The sequence below is a fragment of the Diaporthe citri genome, assembly GCF_014595645.1.
Source record: "Diaporthe citri strain NFHF-8-4 chromosome Unknown scaffold_16, whole genome shotgun sequence".
Classification (NCBI taxonomy): domain Eukaryota; kingdom Fungi; phylum Ascomycota; class Sordariomycetes; order Diaporthales; family Diaporthaceae; genus Diaporthe; species Diaporthe citri.
In genome coordinates, this window is record NW_025064861.1 from 27,089 (window position 1) to 50,793 (window position 23,705).

General features: G+C 23.5%; 2 protein-coding genes across 2 annotated transcripts; both read right to left on the reverse strand.

The window, feature by feature from the left end:
* Positions 1 to 16,347: 16,347 nt before the first annotated feature.
* INS49_005231 (uncharacterized protein) lies at positions 16,348 to 17,179 on the reverse strand (the record flags this gene model as incomplete). Its single annotated transcript, XM_043166017.1, has 2 exons — positions 16,348 to 16,352; positions 16,723 to 17,179. The coding sequence occupies 2 exons, from the start codon at positions 17,177 to 17,179 to the stop codon at positions 16,348 to 16,350; spliced, it is 462 nt and encodes a 153-aa protein (XP_043017276.1).
* Positions 17,180 to 20,730: 3,551 nt separating this feature from the next.
* Positions 20,731 to 21,771, reverse strand: INS49_005232 (uncharacterized protein; the record flags this gene model as incomplete). The annotated part of the gene is made up of 4 exons (XM_043166018.1): positions 20,731 to 20,737; positions 20,789 to 21,106; positions 21,157 to 21,494; positions 21,664 to 21,771. The coding sequence occupies 4 exons, from the start codon at positions 21,769 to 21,771 to the stop codon at positions 20,731 to 20,733; spliced, it is 771 nt and encodes a 256-aa protein (XP_043017277.1).
* Between the last annotated feature and the right edge of the window lie 1,934 nt (positions 21,772 to 23,705).

Here is a 23,705-nt window from a genome sequence, read left to right on the forward strand (position 1 = left end):
CTAATAACAGAGACTACTCGTTATCTGGTGTATGTTCCCCTCCGGAGGAACAAGAAATCAAAACCGCCTTTTACAGAGTCCGAGCACTGGAGACGCATGGATCCTAGTCAGACGCAGCCGAACTTCTATGACATGGCTTCTGCTCTGCAGCGTGAAGCACGTTACCCTGGGCGGATGATAGCCGTTTGTAAGTACCACACTCGAGAGGGTGCACATTCATCTAATGCAAAATGCAGGTTGTGGCAGTGGTTCGTTCACAAAGGAAATACGAGCCAGGGTCATCCGATTCACGAGTCTTGACAGATTAGTTAAGTTCGCGGAAGTGGACTATCAACCCCAATCAAGGGATCTAGAGACGGTAGGAGCAAGTAGCATTGACCTTTCTGTTGTGTTACCGAGCCTCTCCTCTGGAGCCGATAACGATCCCTTCGTAGCGCGCAGTATTAATAGCGGCCTGGAGTCTGTCTAGGTAGAATTTCCGCAGGTTATTTCGCGCAATATTGTTCCAAACGGACCTAGTCAACTTTTTAAAATCAGCATTTAGATGATCTACAACGTGCGGCTGTATTGCACCAAAAGAAATGTAAACGCAGATACCATGCTGTCTGGAATGGGTTGTATATAAAGGCTCATGATAGCGTCTCCGTCCGAGCGTAAATGTAGTTCTTTCTGCTGACCCACCAATGCAACACATGATAACTATTTAATCCTTCTCATTATTAGGGTGGTAAAATTAATCTTGAGTTTTGGTTAAACTAAATGTAGTTTTTAATTTTAGTTTTAAGTTAATACTTTTTAAAAAACTTAATGTAGTTTTTAGTTTTTAGTTAAGCTTATTAATTAAAACTAAAAAACTATAAATTAAATTAAGTTTAATTAAAAAACTAAGAATTAAAAGAATTAAAAGAATTAAAAGAATTAAAAGAATTAAAAGAATTAAAAGAATTAAAAGAATTAAAAGAATTAAAAGAATTAAAAGAATTAAAAGAATTAAAAGAATTAAAAGAATTAAAAGAATAAAAGAATAAAAGAATTAAAAGAATTAAAAGAATTAAAAGAATTAAAAGAATTAAAAGAATTAAAAGAATTAAAAGAATTAAAAGAATTAAAAGAATTAAAAGAATTAAAAGAATTAAAAGAATTAAAAGAATTAAAAGAATTAAAAGAATTAAAAGAATTAAAAAAATTAAAAGAATTAAAAAAATTAAAATATTATGAATTGGCCTTAAGCGTCTATTAAAAGGTACCCAAAAGGAGTTATGAATTGCAATATCTAAGAAGTAAGTTAAGCCTTAAAAGGGCCCAACTTTAAATTTATCTTTTAAGTATATACCCCATTATATAAAAGGGTTAAGTGCAATATAAGCCCAGTATAAATATATATTATAACTTAAGCAATAGCCCAAGCTTATTATATAGCCCCCTTTTTACTTTTATACTATGCATAGCAAGGATTAAATTTAAAGCTTTTATAATATTATGCTAATTATATATTTACCTTATTATATATTTATCTTAAGGTTATATTTATTTATCTTAAAAGCAATAATTATTTATTTCATTCCTATATTAACTATATTTATATATTATACTTAATATAATGCAATATAAAGTGCATATTATATATATTATATATTATTATAATATAATAATAATATTACTATATATATAATCCTTTATTAATATATTATAATTATATATAAGCTATATATATTACCAGCCTTAAGTTATAACGCACCCTTATTAATGCATTAATATTATTTATTATAATTATTACCCTTATATTATATTTATTATTACTATTTAAAATAACTTCCTTATAATTACATTCCTCTTTATAATTCCTTTTTTTTAATACCATATTATTACTATAATATACTTATTATATATACTATTTTATTACCTTTATATAACCTCCTTATTACTCTTATAATTATTTCTTTATTTATATTAATTACCCCTTAGCTTTATCTTACCCTTAGCTAAAAAGCCTTCCTTAATATAATTAATACTTATATAATCCCTTAGCCTCCTTATAATTTAATCCTTTAGCCATTCTTCCTTATACCTATCATACTTTCTTTATAACTACCCTTTTTTATTAAAAAGCTACTACCCTAATATATTAATACCCTTTTAATTCCTTAATAGCTTTTTAATGCATTCTTCTTTATTTATATTATATTTATTAAGCGCTTTTTCCTTAGCTTATTAATACCCTTTTAATTTCTTAATATCCTTTTTAATATTTATTTCCTTTTTATTATGTAAAAAAAAGAATAAGAAATAGCTTTTATTATAAGTTTTAATAATTAATATAATGGCTTTAATATAGCTATTATTAATAATAATAGCAATAATAAGCTACTTTATTGCCTTAATAATATAACCCTTAAGATTACCTTATTTCTCCCTTAATATAAGTTTATTATAATTATTAATTAAGTATAAGAATATTATATTATAAGATTATATTAAATACTTAGCAATTTTAATAATAAGAATTAGCAGTTTACTAAATAACTATCCTTCCCTTACAAATTATATATTACAACTTTTTACAAAACTAATAAGCTGCCTACCTATATTCCTAATAATTATAATGCATTTTATATTAACTATTATTATTATAAGCATAAATATATTTAATATATATATATATTTATTAATTTATCACTATTATAAAATATATAATATTACTTAAAAAAAGCAATTATTATTAATAATAGCTATATTTTTATTCCTAAGTAAGTTAAGTTTACTACTTTTATTTATAGCAATATAGCTATATTTACCCTAGCCTTTAATTATATTATTATTAATTTTCATAAGGCTATAAGCATTATATTAATAAAGCCACCCTTTATTACCCTTATTATTTACTTAAGCAATTATGCTTATTTTTATAGCATAGCTTTAATTAACGCCCTTACCAACCTTATTAAGAATATACCCTTAATCTTATTACAACTTACTAATATATTCTTATTCCCTATTAATATTAATATAATTATATATTACATTAATAATATTAGCGTTAATAATTACTAACTAACTTACTTTACTTAAAAAGTAATAAATACCTTTATAACCCTTAATAATAATTAAATAACCAAAGTTAATTATTATATTAATAATATATATGCTCTTAATATAAATATTCCCCCTATCCTTTTCCTATATTTATATTAACCTAGCCTTAAACGCGCTTTAATGCATTTAAAAATCATTATTATAAAAAGTTTAATATAATAATTAATGCCTTAAATACTCTTATTAGCTAAATCTTTAACGTTAAATAATGCAGCTATAATTTAAATTATTATTATATTTATAATAAATTTAAAGAAAAGGAATAAAAAGATAAGAAAAAGGACTTTAAGAACTTACCTTCCTTTAGTCATAATGCCCCTTATTATAAATATTAACTAGCCTAGCTTATTATTATAGCTATAATAAGTTTAAATAATTAAAAGCTTTATCTTTAAATAAAAAGTTTATAAGTTTAACTTTTATTATTATTAAGTTATTATAGCCCTATTGCTAACCTTTATAATTTTTAATTTTATAATTAAATATTTTTAATATGCTTACCTAAATAAATAATAATAAAAGAATTTTAAAAGGGTAATATATTTAATATAATTTTACTTTATAAAAAACTAGCTATATAGCTTAATTTTCTTTTAGCTTAATATATTACTTAGTTTTTATAAAAAAGGGATTTAATTTATTTATTAAGTAAATATATAATAAGTCCTAATTAATTAAAAGCATTTATATATAAATAAAATTATAAATTTAAATTCCATTATTATTACGCCCTGCCTAAATATAATAAATACTTAAAGCTTACCTTATAGCCTTATTTTAATAGCTTATAATAATATAATAAGATCCTACTTATTTTTATTTCATCCCTACTTATAACCCTTATTACTTTATAATATATCTTTAAATAAGCCTATTAAGCTTAATACAAGCCCGCCTTATAATTACCCTAAATAAGCAATCCCTTATAAATAATAATATCCCCTTATTATGCCTTAAATAAATTAAGGGCCGTTAATTCTTATAAATTCCTAAAAAATTCTTATATTAATACATTTTAACCTTTTTATTTAATATAAACCTACCTTTTAAGAAAATCATTTTATAAATACCTTAATACATTTTTAACTATTAAGATTTCCTTTATAAAATACTCCTTATTTTAACCCTTATTTACTTTATTTAAAATTAATATAACACTTAATTAAATATTTATAAATATTTAAATAAATAATAAATCTTTTATAATATATTTAACTTAATTTATATTAAAAGTAAAGTAAATCTAGCCTAATATATTTAAGATAATTATTTAAGGTATAAAAATATTTATTATAATATGTTTTTAATATAGTTAATTAAGCTTTATTAATTAAGTAATTTAAAAGTACCTTAAAAATAACCATACTTAATTACCAATATAAAACCTTTTCATTATTTAACGGTATTTATTAACTACCTACTCTTATTATTATTAAGTAAAAATAATAATAGCCTAAGTAATATTCATTTTAATTTAAAAATGGTTTAAGAATATAGCCATTTAACCCTTAAAACTAGCTATAAATATTATTATATCCAAAGGGCCTAAAACCACCCATATATTAAACCTATTTACCAACTAATTTAAGCTTTAGCTAATTATTATTAAATTCCTATTATTTAACGCTATTTAATAAGCTAAAAAGTAATTAACCTAATCATCCTATAAAAAGGTAATAACATTACATAAATACTTTTATACTTCTTAATTTATTTACTTTATGCTACCATTTATCTTAAGGTAATATATTATAAATAAAAGGCGTTTTATGCTTACTTAAATGCATAAAAAAGCTTAAAATACCCCTATTTAATTAAAGCCCTAATTGTTAATAATAAATATAGGAAACTTATAATAGCATTATTATAAAGTAATAAAGCATTATATATAATTCTTTATAATTATAAAATATATTACTTTTAAAAAAACTTATTTTAAAAGGTAATTTATAATAATTATTAAGTAATGCAAGCTATCCTTATAAGTTAATAAATTTATTATAAAATTAATAAATATTTAAAATTAATAGTAATTTAAAAGAAGAATAAAGTAAAGCAAGCTTTACCATAGCTATTAATTAAGTTAAGTTTAGCAATATATATTATAATTTTAAATAAAATGCTAAACTACTTATAATATATTATTTTAATAAAAGTTATATAAAAGGACTTAAAAGGTTTCTTTTTATTTTAAATGCCTTATTATAAGAAAGTTATAAGCTTGCTATAATATTAATATAATAAGTAATTTTTAATTTAAAAATTATAGCTAATCTTAAAATTAAAGCATATTATATATGCTAAAGGTATAATTAATAATTTAAATTATTATCTTAGCTTTTTTAGGAAATTACTATTAATTAAATGTAATTACTTTATAATAAATTTTATATTATAAGTTTTATTAAACTCCTTTATTTTAAAGCATAGCTAATATTAATTTATTAAATAATTATAACCTTATAAATATAATAATATAAGTATTAAAGGTTATTATTAAAATTAATTAAAGCATTTTAATTATATAATCTTTTTTTAAAGTTATTTTATTTTATTCTTATTGCAATAATATATTAAGATATTATGCTTATATCCTTAAATAATATTAAAGATTATAATAAAAAAAAATAAAGTTTTAGCTTATTAAGCTTACCTTTTTAAAAGAAGTTAAGGGTTAATAAAATACTTAAGGCCCTTATAATTTATAAATATTATAAATAAATAAAATATACTTTAAAGTATAAATAATTATACTTTTAAGGCCTTAATTATTATTAATAGCTTTTTATTATAAATAATATAATTTTATTATATTAAAGAAAGCTTTATAAAGTAATAAGCAATTAAATAAAAAGCCCTCCCTTTTTAAATTAATAAGCATGCATTAAGAGCTATTTTTAAGCAATCCATCTTTATAACCATACCTAAGTTTAAATTCTATTTAGCTAAAATTAATATCTTTATAAATATTATTTTAAAATAATAAAAGGCCTTATTCTTTTTACTTTCTTATTAAAAAAAAGTCCCCTTAATAATAAGATAAAAGAAAAAATTAATAATTTTAAAAAAGTTCTTAATAAAGTTATAATAAAAGTTTATAAACTTTATAAAGCTTTAAATATTATAAACTATTTATAATACTTCTTACTTTTAAATTACCTTAACCTTTTTTAAGTTTACTTAAATATTTACTTTAGCTATAATAATAAAGCTTAAATACTTTATCTTTTTTATTATAAACTTATACTTATTTTAATTTAAATTTAATTTAATATTTTATAAGTAATATAAAACCTTTTATACTTTTCTTATATAATCCCTTTTTAAGCTTAAGGAAAATATTAATATATTATTTAAATATATTATTATATAGTTTTTTAAGATATTAGCTAAAATTAAATTAATATATTATTAAAATATAATAAGTATATTAAATAAATTAAAGGGATAAATTAGCTATTTAAATAACTTAAATTAAGTTTAAAATATTATTAAATGCTTTTGCTCCTTTATTATTTATATTTAATAAAAGGCTATGCAAATATCTAACTTTATAAACTATTAAGTATTAAAAAGAAAGCATAATATTTCCTTAATAAAAAAAAGGGGGTAATAATCTTATTAAGTTATTTTATTAAAGGCATAATAATTTATATAAAATCGCTATCCCTTATTTACCTTATATATTAAGAAAACTAAAGCTATTATAAATAAAGAGCTAGCCTTTATTTAGCCCTTATTATAAAGTTTTATAACTTATTTTTATAGCTTAAATAGCTAATTTTAAAGTATATTATATAATAAGCCTTATAATAATATTAGCATAAATTTATTTTTTATTAATAATAAATAAATATAGTAATTAAATTAATCTTAATATAATAAAAAAGTAAAAGCTTAATTCTTATTAAAGAAATTAATAAAGTTTTATACCTTTTTTAATAAAAACTTAGCTTTATGCTATTTTATATTATTATTATTTTTTTCTTAAAAAGCTATAGCTTAAAAAATTTATATAACCTTACTTAAGCTTATTTTTATTAAAATAATATTTATTATTTTATTATAAGATAAGTAATTTATTTATACCCTTATAGCTACCTTAAAGATTAATTAAGCTAAATTATTTATATTTTATTAATCCTCCTTCTTTATAATTATCTTTTAAGCTATATTAATTATTATATAATTATAAATTAAGTTTAATAAAATATTATAATAATATAATTAAGATAAGCTTAGCAAAAGGAAATAAGTTATGCTTAAAATTATATAAGCTAAAATAAGAACTTATTATGCATTAATATTTAAAGAAAGCTATATTATATATATAATATATTAGCTTTATAATAAGCTAATAATTATTTCTAAATTTCTTAAAATAAGCAAAGTTATTAATTTTAATTTTATCTTTTATATTTATTATTTATTTATAATAATATAATAACTATATTTATTATTTACTTAAATAATAATAATATATTTATAATTTATAATAATAAAAATTAAGAAAAAAGGTTTATTTAATTTATTTTATATTTATTAATATTATTTTTATATAAATTAAGCTTATAAAGAAAGCTTATGCTTTTAAGTAAAACTTTGCCTAAAAGCTAATCTTTTTCCTTAAGGCTAATAAGATTTTCCTTATAAGGTATAGTTAACTTTATAACCTAAACTTAAGTTAATATAATTATAAAAAGGAGTTTATAATTTATTATAAAATATTCTTATTAATTATAATATAAGCATGCTTTATATTTTTGCTAAGCCTTCTTTTTAAACTTAAAAATTTAAGGCGCCTTAGCTTAGCTATTAGCTAGCTAGGAAGAAGAAATACTTTAATACTTTTATAATGCCTTATTTTTAATACCTTAGCCCCTTATTATACTTATTATAGCTATATTTATTATTATTATATCTTAATTTATTATTTATTACTTTTAAGCTAAGGATTTTAAAGGGCATAAAGTTAAGCTTATATATTATTAATGCTTAAAATTTTATACCTTTAGCTTATAAGCAATTTAATAATATATATTTATTACCTTATTATAATTTATATATAAAATTAATGCCTTAATAGCCTTATTATAAAGTTATAAAAAGAATTAATTATAAAAGTAATTTAACTTTACTTTACTTAATTATTTAAAGCTTTTAATTTATATTATTAATTATTTAAATTAAATATAAAATTAAATAAAGCTATTATAATTTTATATTTAAAATATTTTAAACTTAATTAAAATAATTACTTATTAATATAAGTTTTTATAATAATGCTTTAAATATTTAAAGAACTTATTTATATTAAAGCCATTTTAAAGCTTACCTTATTTATAAAATGCTATAATATATAATTATATTTTAATAAATAATTAACTTTATAAAAAGATTTAATACTTTTAAGAATTCTTAATAAAGTTTATATTAATTTATAGCTTATATTATATTATAATCTTTTAAGTTAAAAAGCTATCTTAGCTATTATTAAATAAAGGCTTAATTAAAAGCAATTTATATTAAATTAAAGGTAAGTTAAGAGAATTTATATATACTTTAAGCTTTATAAGTTAATAAAATATTGCTATAAAGAAAAATATAGCGGCATTATTATTAATATTAATAAGCATTATTATAAATAATTAAGAAGGTTAAGGCACTTTTTAAGTATTTTTATAGCTTAATATTAAAATAAATTAAGAAATCCTTAATTATATATTTTATAAAAAGGTTAATATCTTAAGTATAAGGTTATTTACCTTTATAATATAAATATCCTTTTTAATATAATTTAAAAATTATAATTTAATATTATAAGTTAGCCTTAAGTATTTATTAAAAAATACTTAAAAGAAGTTATAAATTATAATATTTAAAAAGTAAGTTAAGCTTTAAAAAGGCTTAACTTTAAATTTATCTTTTAAGTATATGCCTTATTATATAAAAGGGTTAAGTGTAATATAAGCCCAGCATAAGCATGCATTATAGCTTGGGCAATAGCCTAAGCCCATTATATAAAAGAATAAAAAAATTAATAAAATAATATTTATATTTCCTTTATAAAATTAGCTATAAATATAAATTTTATATTAATATATAGCTTACATTTTAATTTATTTATAATAATTTAATAAGATTTATTTTAATAACGCTTTCCCTTAATATTTTACTTAAAATATTTCTTAAGTTAATATTAATATTTTATATATATATATATATATTTCTTTTAACGTGGTTTACTAGAAAGTGGCGGATATTAGGAAGTGGCGGATTTTTGCAACTTTAGCCAACTTTAGCTAGCCGTAGCATCCATTTAATGCAAAAAGATTTATAAGATTTAGCATTAATTAATGCTAACTATAATTAAACCCTTATTTTTAATTAATTTTATTAATTTAAAGGCATTAACATAATTATAATGCTAATTTAAATTAATTAACTTTTAATAAAAAATATATATTTAATATTATTTAATGCTAACTATACCCTTAAAAAGTTAATTTATTATAAATTATTAATACTTATATATTTGCATTAATTAATGCTAACTAAGCTGGATTTACTATAATATAATTAAAATTTAATTAAATAAACCCTTTTTTATCTTTTTTATAAATTCTTACATTATATTTAGTTTTACCATAATTATTATATTATCTTTTAATTAATTTATTATAAATTAACTTCTTAGCATTATTATTAATTTTACTAGCTAGCCGCTTCCCCTTTTATTTTTTTTAAATAAAAACATAAAATTTCTTAATAATAAATATTTTTTTAAGCTATACTTAGGTTCTTTTAGCCCTTTAACGTTTTATAAGCGCTATATTAGCCTTTTAAAGTATATAAATTTACTTACTTATTATAATAAGTAAGTATGCTATTATTTATATACTTTTTGCTAATTAATTAATAACGTTTATAATTAATATAAAGAAGCTTTCTTAATAAGCAGAAATCCTACCTTTAATAAAACTTAATTATTAAATAGTTTATTAAGTATTTAATAGTATTTAAAACTTTTATTTTTAAGGGAAAATAAAAAGGAATTATATAAGAGTTTGCAAGTAAATATTAAGCTTAGAAATTATAAAATTAAAATCCTAAGGGGAAATTTTAACTTCTTTAAATGCAAACTTAATATTTTTTGCTATAAAAGTTTTATTATAAGCTACCTTAAATATAAGAAAGAACTTAAACTTAATAATATAATTAATAAAGGTTTAAATAAAAAGGTTAATTTAATCGCTATATATATACTTTAAAAATAAATATAATATAATATTTAATAGCTAAAGTAAGTAAAATAAATATAATGATATATTAATAATAATAATCTTATTATTCTTGCAATATTAGTTAAATTTAGCTAATATATAGCTTTTATAATTATTTATAATTAATATTTAATAATTAGCATTTTTCTTTAATTTAATATGCTTATTAAAATGCTAAATTTATTTTAAATTAATTTTATTATTTATTTATTTATTAAAAGTAAGCTTAATAACTTAATTATTTAAAAAACTTAACTTTATTGCTTAATTAATAAAGTAATAAGCGCCTTAAATAATTATAAATAATAAGATTTATAATTTACTTATATTAATATATTTAATAATAATTACTTATTCTTAATTATTAAGCTAAATTAATTTAGCCTTTTTATATTTATTAATGCATATAATAATTATTAATATAGTAATTATGCTTATTATAAAGCTAATCTTATTAAAGTTATAAAGGTTATTATTAATAATTTAGTATTTAGCTATTATATTATAAAGTAATTTAAATTAATTTTTAATAATCTTTAAATCTTTATAAAGAGCCCTTTAATAATTATAAAAATAATTAAACTTAATCTTAAGGCTAAGTTATTAATTTATAAAGCGTTAAGCCTAATGCTTATTAATAGGTTTAGCATTTTACAATGCTAGCAAAAGGTTAATTATATTTTCTATATTAAAAAATCATAGGGGAAATCCTTAAATATCTTAATTAATAATATATTAAATAAATATTTACTTTTTAATTTAATTAAGTTTATGCTTATTAATATATAATTCTTTATATAAGCGTTATTAATTTATCTTATAATATAATATAGTTTTAAGGATATTAAAGATATTAGCAGCTTAAGTTATAAGCATAAGTTTTATATTATTTTTTTTAAGTTTTTAATTGCTTATATAGCTAAAAGGATTTTATTTTCTTTAAATAAAGGATATATTAATAATTATTAATTTTTAATATATTAAATATTTAATTAAGCGGATTAAAGCAAGATTAATGCGAAAAACTAGAACGCGATTTATATTAAAATAAGTCCCCCTTATTAAAAGTTAATTATTTTAAACTTAAATGCAATTATATTAATCCCTTTAAATTAATTAAATTAATTAAAAATAAGGTTATTAAAATAATTAATACTAATTAATGCTAAATTTAATTAAATTATCTATATTAAGTAGGTGCTATGGCTAGCTAAAGTTAGCTAAAGTTGCAAAAATCCGCCACTTCCTAATATCCGCTACTTCTTAATAAACCACATTATATATATATTATATAAATTTATATATTTATAACTTTAAGCACTTTATAAATAAAAGCTTAATATTAAATATTTTTAATTATATTTTTACCTTATATATCTTTATATTTTTATTAAGGCTTGCAAGCTAAGAATAAAATTATTAAATAAAGCTAAAAAAGGCATATTTTATAAGATTTAAAGCTAAAGGCAAGATTATCTTTTATTTATATATATTATTTTAAAAAGTTATTATAAGTATAATATTAAGTTATATTATTTATTTCATTTTAATAATAAAAATTATATAAATAATTAATTAATTAAATAAAAATAACTTATTTAAAATAAAAAGATTATTAATATTATAATTAATAAAACCTATTAATAAAATTAAACTTATTAAAAAACCTTTTTAATATATAAAACTTATATAATAAAGGCAATTAAAATTATAACTTATTATTATTAAACCTTTTATATTATAAAGGCTATATAATTCTTAAAAATAATAAATTTAGCCTTTATAAAAGGTTAAATAAATATAAATATTATTATAAATTTATATTAATTAAAGCTAATTATTTTAAAATAAATTGTTTTAAAGATTTTAATAATTTAAACTTAATATTAATTAATATAAACCTTATATTAAGCTTTATTTAACTTATATTAATTAATGTTAATTACTTTAAATAAGTTTTTATTTAAGCATTATTTATTAATATAATAAATATTAATAATACCTTAAATATATATATATATATAAGTTATAAAAAGCAATTAAGAAAAAACTTAATAATAATATATTAAAAGAAAACTTAAATTATTATTATAAATTAATATATGATTAATTCTTATTAAATATATATTAAGAAGTTTAATGCGTTTAATAAATTTATTTATTATAAAGCTTAATTTATTATTTATAAATATATATAAATTTATAATATAAATTACAATAATATTTATAGCTTTATAATGCATTATAATAATTTAATATTAATTATTATTATTATTATTATAATAAGCTAATAGCTTTAATAATTTAATATTAAAAATAATAATATACTTATATAATTATTTAAAATATAATATTTATATATATAATTATTATAAAAGTATTAAATATTATTTAAAAATTAATAAATTATTTTAAAATTTCTTAATACCTTATATAATTTAATAATTTTAAAGAAAAATTAATTAAATATTTAATAAAAACAATATTTAACCCTTACGTTTTTATTAAAGATTAAATTATTATTATTATTTATATTAATAATATTCTTATTATTAATAAGTTTTTTTAAGTTAATAGCTATTTTTTTAAACTTATATAATATTTTAAATGTAAGGATTTTAATTTTTATAAATATTTACTTAAATTAAAAATTATATAAATTAATAGTAATATTTATATTTCTTAAAAGTATTATAAGCTAATCTTGGGTTATTTGCTAAAAGGTGCCTAAATAAGGTTTATATTTAAAGTGCAAAGGAAGAGGTTCGCTCCCCATTTACACCTATATTAAAGCCTATTCTTATAAGGCTAAAGCCCGCTAACTAATTATAATAAGCAAAGCCCAAACCGTAATAAAAGAAATATATTTAATAAATTCTAAAATATTTTAATATAATTAATTATAATTAATAATAAACCTTTATAAATTTAAATTTATTTTTATAATAAAAAAGCTTAATAATATTATAATAAATATAATAATATATTAATTACTTATTAAATTTATTAATTTTCTTATTATTAAAATAAGGGTAAATCTTATATTTTTATATATTATGCTATTAATATTTAATATAAAGCTTATAATTATTACTTAAATATTATAAAGAACGTATTTTAATATATTTAATAAATATTAAATCATACCTTAAGATTTTTAAAATAAGTATTATTATTTTAATTTATTATATTTAATATATATATTAATGCTTTTTATAATATTAATTTAAATAATTTAAAAGCATTAAATAAATATATATAATTCCTTAATAATAGCTTAACTATTTAATTATTAAAACGTTAATTTATAATTATAAATTTTATTTACAAAATAAAATATATAATATATTTTTTAATATTATTATATCTTTATTAAATAATTTAAGCATTTTCTTATATTTAATATTAAACTTTATTTAAAATTATAAGATTAGTGCTTATTTAAAATATATAGCTATTTATTATTACTTTATATAAAAAGGTATTAAAAAAGTTTATAATATTTATACAAAAGCATTACCTTAATCCGCCCTTAAAAAGGCTTATATAAAATTAAGATTAATATAATAAGTATAAAGTTTATAAATAACTTAATACTTATAAATATTAAATAAAGGTTTAAATAATAAATTAAAAATAATATTAATAAAATATATAAATATTAAGCAATATTTATATAATAATCTTAATATAAATTATAGCGAAATATTTAAATTACATTTTAATTATTAAAATATAATATCTTTTATTATTATTAAGATAATAATATTTGCAATAAGGGGTGTGTTAAAAGGTGCAAGGGTTATATGCCTATATATTAACGCTAGCCTATAAATAAGCTCCTTTTAAGCATTTAATAGCAGGGAGAATTCTCTCCTTAATATACAACAAACAACTATCGTTTGCTTAATTGCTTCATCAAAGGCCAACCTATGCATTTCGCAACCTTCTCGGCCCATAATGCTGCCGCCGTCTACCTTCTCGAAGCAGTACAAACCAGCGGTGCATCTCCTTATCTAGTCGGCAACGAAGACACGATCTCCTACTACCTCGCACTTCCCTCAGCGACCACCAAGGCTGGCTTCACTCAACCCGCTGCCGATAAGTGGCGCCTCGGCTCTGGCCCATCAACTGTTCTCACCGAAAAAGGGGTCGAGCACTGCAAAGCTAAACTTCTTCTATGCCCGCCTGGTCATACTCCAGGTTCGAAGAAAGCTCGTTCATCTATTAAGGATGTTCACGCAGTAATCTCTTTTCATCCGTCCTCTAGGGTCCTAGTACTACGGAACATTCGCAAGCAGCCTATTATCTATCGGGACGGTGATGTGAATGGCCATGATCTTACCATTTACGGGGGCGTTAAAGGATAGGACTTATGCGTACTTTTTAGACCGCGCAATAAGATTCTCTTCGGCGAATATGAATTCGTGCTGGACTTCACCTTGGATCCCCAACAGCGTGACCAGTTTTTGGCGCAGCGCGATACCCTCCTATCCCGTACTTACAATTCAATACCCTCGAGACATTTAGCGCCAGTTCCTACTAACGAGCACTTCAGATTGTGGGACGTACGTGTTCACCACGCTATTCCTCAAGGACTAAACACACCACACGATGCTATATACTATGGTGTTCAACTCCATACGGGCATTCCAGTTGCCGTAAAGAGAATGCTATATGACAAGAATGGCTCTCAGCATGCGAGACGCGAAATCGAGGTTGCCTCCATCTTTGGGGCGGATTATGCAGCCATAGGTGTACTAGGCAGCCTTGGAAGCTGGTGTGAGCATGGGGTGTCGCCTCCATGTTGGCTGGAAAGCCAAACTCCAGACGAAGACGTTTTCTACTCGATGCCGCTCGCGGAGTACAATTTCAAAACGATGCCCTGGGCGAAACTCGGTTTCCAGAGGCGAGGCAGTTATTTGTACCAGACCTTGCGTGGGCTCAGCGAGTTTCATACAAAGGGCATAATCCACGGAAGAATTCGCCCTACGTCCCTCTTGATATTACCACGCCAAGCGTTACTAGTAGCTCAAAGTTTGGATCAGCCGGACGGTCTGCCAGAGGGAGCCAGCATATCGTCAGCTGTCAGTTCCCCTGCCGATGAACCCAGGGTTGCGCTCTGGGTCGCGCCGGAGCTTTCAAGCAGCACAGAGTCCAACCCGTACACCAAGGAAGCAGATATATGGGCTCTGGCTGCTTCATGGCTCTAGGCATTTGCGGTAATTCCTAATGATATTGCGATAGACGCTGCGTCTTACCGGTCGACAATTAAGACTTTGGACACTCTTCGCGTGAGTGGAAAAATTACAGAGACAATGCAGAGTCTGTTGTTATAAATGCTGGCGTGGAAACTTGAGGACCGGCCGAGCGTTACGGAAGCTATGTCCCACGCGGCTTGGGCGCCGGTGAGAAAGGAAATGGAGTTGCGCAATTGGCACGTCAGGCAGCAGCGGGAAGAGAGAATTTGAGGACCAGACGAGGGGGCTAAGAAAGTACGAATATTATCGCCTGACTTGGAACCGCCTTTTGAAGTATAGCTTTCACTTGATTTAACAAATGGAAGGGTGGCAAATAAGTATATTACGCAACTCATCGCAGCCTTTTCAGGTAGCAGACGCTGACAGTGTGACAAGAGCCTCGGTTGCCTCTCGCCGAGCTGCATTGGCCTTGGTTTTCCGTATCTTCTCTGCTCTTACAAGCAGATTAGTCGTGATCGGCACGCTACGTAGAGCATCAATACCGTGAACTTCGGAAGTGTGAATCTTCCATGCCTCGACACTGGTAATCAGAGTGTTTCCCCCTGCTTGCAACCTTTTGCACTCGGGACATGGAAAGGGTTCATCGAAATCCTTTCTCAAGTGTCGCTTGCCAAAGTGCCGAGACATTCCCTGCCCTCGGCAATATTCAGCTGAGCAGAGTAGACAGCGGACTTTCTCAGGCCGGCGATACCTCTTGGGCGCCACATCTTTCATGCTCTTCGGAAAATAGGAGGGTGAGCTTTGGCTGCCATGGACTTTTTCTGTGTGAATGACCCATTCACCGAGGCCATTGATACGTGCAGGCTCCTTGCCAGACCGTCGACATTCCGGACAATAGAAGGATGTTGCAAATGACGGTCCGTGGTAATTTTCCACATGCTTTGAGATGGTGTGGCGTTCTCTGAATACCGCGCAGCAAAACAAACAGCGGTAATCTCCTTTGAGGCTGAATTTTGGCCGAAAGGTTGGAATTGGTTCCCCACGAGCAGCGGCGTCCAGTTCTGCCAGTATGCAATCCATATTCGCAAATCGATGGGATAGGAACTCGACTAGCATATCTACGAAGTGCTGGTCTCGTTTCTCACCACCCAGTTCGCTGCGCTGCACGAAGTCGCTCATGCATCTGGTGCCTATGCCTAAGATAGGGACCCTTGTTGACCCATAGTCATCGTGGCTATCGGTTTCTCGGAGAATTGGGGGATGTTTGCCAAGTGCGCGGCATTTGTCGGCTTCGTCGAAGTACTTCCTCCTTTTCTCTTCCAGGGCTTGGGCTTGGAGCACCTTCCTCATGTACCGGTAATGTGATGAAATACGTCGCGCTTCGGGCGACTCGCGAATGGCGCCTGTGTCCGCTTTGGCTTTGGCAAGGCTCGCGCGCAGTTCTTGTAGGTCCTTCCGATCATCAAGGGCCGCTACCTCTTGTTCCGAGAGATGAATAGGCGCACGCTCGTCTGCCTTCAAGCTGATTTGTCGCAGGAGGGTGAAGAGTTCGTCCATATCCTTGCCGGCCCCGCTCCTAGCCCTGCCGAAGTTGACCCGCATCAAGTCCACAGGAATAACGTCCCCTCACCCCTTCTGCCGCACACCCGATCTGCCGCACCGCCGCCCACATAAATGCCACTATTCCCAACCTTAATTGCCCGTTATAATGATTACCAATCCCTCTTCCATTAATATTAAGAAATCGTTAAATTTATCTTTATTTATAAATACCTTATTAGCGTTAATTTAAGCCTTTTAAATAGCTTTAATATTAATAAAAATTATATTTAAATTAATTTAAACCTTTTTCCTTATAATCTTCTTATTAACTTTAATTTAAGCTTTTAATAATTAATTTTTTTCTAAGGTTATTATTAATTTAATAATTATCTTATTATGTTATGGGCTAGCCTTGGGTTGTCTGCCGTAAGGTGCCTAAATGGGGTTTATATTTAGAGTGTAAAGGAAAAGGTTCGCTCCCTATCTGCACCCATGCTAAAGCCTATTTTTATAAAGCTAAAGCTTATTAATTAATTATAATAGGCAAAGCTTAAACCATAATATATCCTCCTTTTTTAAGTCCTTGCAGCAAGCCTTAAAGGGTAGCTATATAATAAAAAATAAAGGATATTATAATTTAATTATAAATTAAATATCGCTCTTTGCTTAGCTATTTAATTATACCTTAACGCCTTTTAATTATATTAAAGGCTTAGCTTATTATTTATAATTAATATACTCCAGCCCTTATAATTTAATATATTAGCTAAAGCAAGTTAATAAAAGATAATTATTTAAGCATAAGCTAATAGCTAAATTAATGGTATTTTTATAATCCTTTAATATAAGCCTTTTATATAAGCTCTCTTACTTAAAACCTTAAAATCGCAGATTTATTATATAATTTATAATTAATTAGCGCTTAATTATAAGTAATTTGCTTTATTAGCGGGAATTTCTTAAATTTTAAGTATTTTTATAACGTTAAATTAATTAATATATAATTAGCTTACTTTAAGCTTAAGTTAATATTAAGTTAATAATATTTTTAAGCCCTACTTTATAAAAAAAATTTTATGCCCCCTTAAATAAACTTTTTTTCCTTATTAACCTTAATTAATAAAAGTTATATCCTTATTTTTTTATAATAATTTAAGTAATTATGTTTATAATAGCTAAGTTAGCTATATATAAAATACTTAACTTTGCTTATTAAAATTATTATAATATTAATATTTATTATTTTATTATTTTAAGGTTAAGTATTATCTTTCCTTATTATAGCGTTAAAAATGCTTTTATATTGCTATAAAGTAAAGCAAAAAGCTTTAAATATATTTAGCTATTTTTTATAATTAAGCTAAGCTTTTATTATAAAGGTTAAGCTATTAATTATTAATAATATTTTATATTTATTTAGCTAACTTTAAGTTTTTATTATATAAGTTAATTAATTAAATTAAGTAAGAAATTTTGCTATTTTTTCTTTATAGCGTTGCTATAATGCAATTAAGTTAAGCTTAATATGCCTTTACTTAAAAGGGTTTTTAAGCATAAGGTAAACTTTCTTTAAAAAGCTTTTTAGCTATTTTTTAAATATTTTTATAAAATTAATATAGGGTAAAAATTAATTATAAAAAGTTCTTAATTAATTAAATATATAAAAGAATTAAGCTTCTTTAGTATTAATTACTTCTTTATTTATTATAAACTTAGCTCTTATCTTTATTAATTAAGTTGCTAGGTATTCTTAAAATAAGAGTTTTTTAAGATAGGGAAGGGCTTAGCGGGTTATTATTATTTTTTTTAAGTTTTATTATATTAGGTTTTATATAATTATATTATAAGTTTGTAATATAAAAGGACTTTAAATATATATTATGGGTTAGCCTTGGATTATTTATTGTAAAGTGCTTAAATGGGGTTTATATTTAAAGTGCAAAGGAAAAGGTTTGCTTCTTATTTGCATTTACGCTAAAGCCTATTCTTATAGGGCCAAAGCCCACTAACTAATCACAATAAGCAAAGCCCAAACCGTAATATATTATACCCCTTAAATATCTTTTAAAATAATAATTATTATATAAGGCTTAAGTATTTTTATTAAATATAATAAGTTCTTAAATTCCTTATTTCTTAAAATCTTATAAAAGTTGTAAAAATAAGGTTTTTAAGCTAAGAAAAAGATTAAAAAATATAAAATTAATTATTAAAGCTATTTTTATTATTAAATTATTAAAATTTATATTAATTTTAATAATGTTTAAAAATATAAGTATTTTTAAATATCTTAATCTTATTAATTAATTAAAAACTTAATATCTTTTATTTAAAATATATATTTATTTTTATAAGTATCTTTATATAAGCCTTATAATAATAATAAAAAAACCTCTTTTTATTATTATTATTATTATTATTATATAAAGTTTAAATTAATAAAAATAGTTTTTAAATATTATTTTAAATAAATAAAAAATAGCTATATTAAAGGGGGTTAAAGAATATAAAAAGTATATATAAATAAAAAGATAATATATATTTAATTTAAAAAGTATTCTTATATAAAGTTAATAATTATATATATATAATGCTTATTAATTATAAGTAAATATTATTTAAAAGGGTTTATAAGGGTTAATTAAGAAATAAATACTCTTTTAAGCTATTTAATAATGATTTTTCTTTTATTTACCCCTTTTTTATTATTATAAATTATTATTATTATATACTTAATTTTGAAAATACAATACAACGTAATAAAAACTTACTTATAATAAATATATTCTTTATAAAAAAGGTTTATGCCCTTAAATTATAATTTTTTTAATAAATAAAGCTATTATTTATATAGCTAAAATAAAAGCATTTTTAAAATATACTTTTATTAACCTTTTTTTATTAATATTTTAATAATTATTTAGCTTAATTACTTTTATAATAAGTAACTTAAAAAGGTTAAATTAAAGCTTAATATTAACTTTTAATAATGCCCTTAATTTTTTTATTTTAATATATTAATTTTAATAGCTTTTAAATTAAGGGTAATAAGTAAGAAAGGAAGTAAATTATTGCTTTTTAAGGGGAGGATTATTAAGGGAGGAAAAGGTTATTTAACTTATAAAGGTTATTATTTTAAAGTAAGTTAATGCTAACTTTAAAGTACTTTAATTAAATATAAATAAAGTTAATTAATTCTCTTTAATATTAAATAAAAGCTTTTAAAGGTTAATAATATTATAATAATTTTAAATAATAAAGAAATAATATTTAAATATATATTTAAGTATATATTATTTCCTTTTAATTGCTTAAATTAGCATATTAATAGTAATTATATTAAGGGCTTTTTATATCTTAGCTTTTATATAAGGCTTTATGGCAATTAAGTTAATAATAATGTAAAGTTTAGTGATTAAAGAAAAATTCCTTATAAAGATATTAAGGAGTATATATAGGGTGGGTAGGGACGCGTTTATGCGCGTGACGCGGGTGTGGGGTGCGGCAGAAGGGGTGAGGGGACGTTATGCTGAGCAACGTAGTTGTTCTGAAACGTTTTCTCTGTGTTTGACAGCAAGTAGTTTCGCAGAGCCGGGCTTAGAACAGCTGAATCAAGGACTTGTGGTTAGCTGCTGTCGGCGATCTCATGTACTGCTAGGTAGATCGGACTTGCTGTTGATCCTAGCTCCGGCACCAACGCGCACAGCATAAGGGCGCGGCGGGTCACGGATGCCCGCCACGTGCACGGCGTCTTTCCAAAGTCTCCAGAACTGCATATACGAGACCGGGAAAATAGGCTTCTCCAGGAACTCGTCCTTCCATTTGACAGGGAAATAATTGACGTTCCCTTCCAGCCTTGGTCGAGTAAGGAATTGCTCAAAAGAATCAAAATGGACCTCGAAGGCATCCGCGGCTAGGGCTCGAGCCACGATCAGGCTCAATACACACACCAGCTTATATGGCACCACGGTAACCGATATGGACACCCTGCATTTGTTAGCAGTAATTGCGCACAGTCAACCATTAGGGTTACTAACAATTCGTTCTGGCTCTTCCTTATCGCGTTCTCCTTCCTTTTATTTTGTAGTAGGGAAATGGTTGCAACAGGCTCGAGGCGACCATTCACCCGGACGAAGCCCAGCTGGACTTGGCGGTATTCCAAATCCTTCACAACGCCCATTCGGAAACCCCCGATCGCTGCGATAACTAAGGCTGCATTGAAACTTACCCTGACGTCGGGCTTACACCGGATATCGGAGCCCCGCTCCCACAGGGTCTTGAGGATCAACAGGATATCTTCAGCTGTCGCCTCTCTTTTGTCGAAGAGTTGTTGATGTTCCAGCCCAAGGCTGGGCGCCAGCTTCTGGCTGATCCACTAAAAGAGATGTGCTGTGAGGACAACGCCTTTGCAGTTCTGGGACGCGGAAACACACCTGAGTTATCTGAGTGACAGGCCTGCACAGTGCTCCCTGCTTAATATCGATATACTTGACTGTCCACTTGTGATGATTCTCGGGGTCGGCTTCACGCTTTCTTTAAAGCACATTATCGTTGGCGTAACCCACAAGATCTCTCCACAGCCTGTCAATGGTACTTGCGGAGCGGACAACCCTTACTTCTTCAGACTCCTCGGTGCCAATGCAAGGCCTCATCTCCACGGCTTCCTCAGCGTAATTCTCCAGGAACAGTTGGCAATTAGTCTTTGCGTCAGCACTGTTCCCTACCAGGGGGGAGGGGGGGTTTTGTTTAGGTGCTGCAACCAAGTCAATAAAATAGTAACATAATAATAACATACTATTAAGGTTTTAACAGTATGTTTTTTTATATGCCTTGCATTATTTATACATTACTAACATATAGTCATTCTTAATATACTGTGACATAATATTAATCCTTAATATAAGAGATAAAAAAAGAGCTTTTTTTTCCTTATCCCCAACCCAACTATTTATTTATTTTTTACTAGCTTATCTATTTACTATAAAAGGATTTATATAATTATAGAGATTTTTAAGAATAAATATAAGTTTAAAATTAATAACATTTAAACCAAAGCTCTTAATATAAATTTATATTAACATTAGCTAATATAAGATTAATTTTAATATATGATGGGCTTGGGCTATTGCCTAAGCCATAATGCATGCCTATGCCGAGCTTATACTGCACCCAACCCTTTTATATAATAGGGTATATATTTAAAAGATAAATTTAAAGTTAAGCTTTTTTAAGGCCTAACTTACTTTTTCAATATTATAATTTATAATTCTTTTTAAATACCTTTTAATAAATGCTTAAGGTTAACTTATAATATTAAATTATAATCTTTAAACTATATTAAGGAAAATACTTATATTATAAAGGTAAATAACCTTATATTTAAGATATTAATCTTTTTATAAAATATATAGCTAAGGATTCCTTAATTTACTTTAATATTAAGCTATAAAAATGCTTAAGAAGTGCTTTAGCTTTCTTAATTATTTAAAATAATACTTATTAATGCTAATAATAATGCTGCTATATTTCTTTTTATAGTAATACTTTATTAATTTATAAAGCTTAAAATATATATAAATTCTTTTAACTTATCCTTAATTTAATATAAGCTGCTTTTAATTAAGCCCTTATTTAATAATAGCTAAAATAGCTTTTTAACTTAAAAGATTATAATATAATATAAGCTATAAATTAATATAAATTTTATTAAGAGTTTTTAAAAATATTAAATTTTTTTATAAAGTTAGCTATTTATTAAGGTATAATTATATATTATAACATTTTATAAGCAAGGTAAGCCTTAAAATAACTTTAATATAAATAAGTTTTTTAAATACTTAAAATATTATTATAAAAACTTATATTAATAAGTAGCTACTTTAGCTAAGCTTAAAATATTTTAAATATAAGATTATAATAGCTTTATTTAATTTTATATTTAGTTTAAATAGCTAATAATATAAGTTAAAAGCCTTAAGTAATTAAATAAAATAAAGCTAAATTACTTTTATAATTAACTTTCTTTATAGCTTTATAATAAGGCTATTAAGGCATTAATCTTATATATAAATTATAATAAGATAATAAATATATATTATTAAATTACTTATAAGCTAAAAGTATAAAATTTTAAGCGTTAATAATATATAAGCTTAACCTTATGCTTTTTAAAGCTTTTAGCTTAAAAATAATAAGTAATAAATTAAAATATAATAATAATAAATATAGTTATAATAGGTATAATAAGGAATTAAGGCGTTAAAAATAAAGGGTTATAAGGGCATTAAAGTGCCTTTTTTTCTTAATTAATTAATAATTAAGCTAAGGCGCCTTAAATCTTTAAGTTTAAAAGAAAGGCTTAATAAAAACGCAAAATATATTTATATTATAATTAATAAGGATACTTTATAATAAATTATAAACTCCTTTTTATAATTATATTAATTTAAGATTAAATTATAAAACTAATTATACTTTATAAAAAGAATTTTATTAGCTTTAAAAAAAAAGATTAGCTTTTAAGCAAAGTTTTGCTTAAAAGTATAAGCCCTCTTTATAAGCTTAATTTATATAAAAATAATATTAA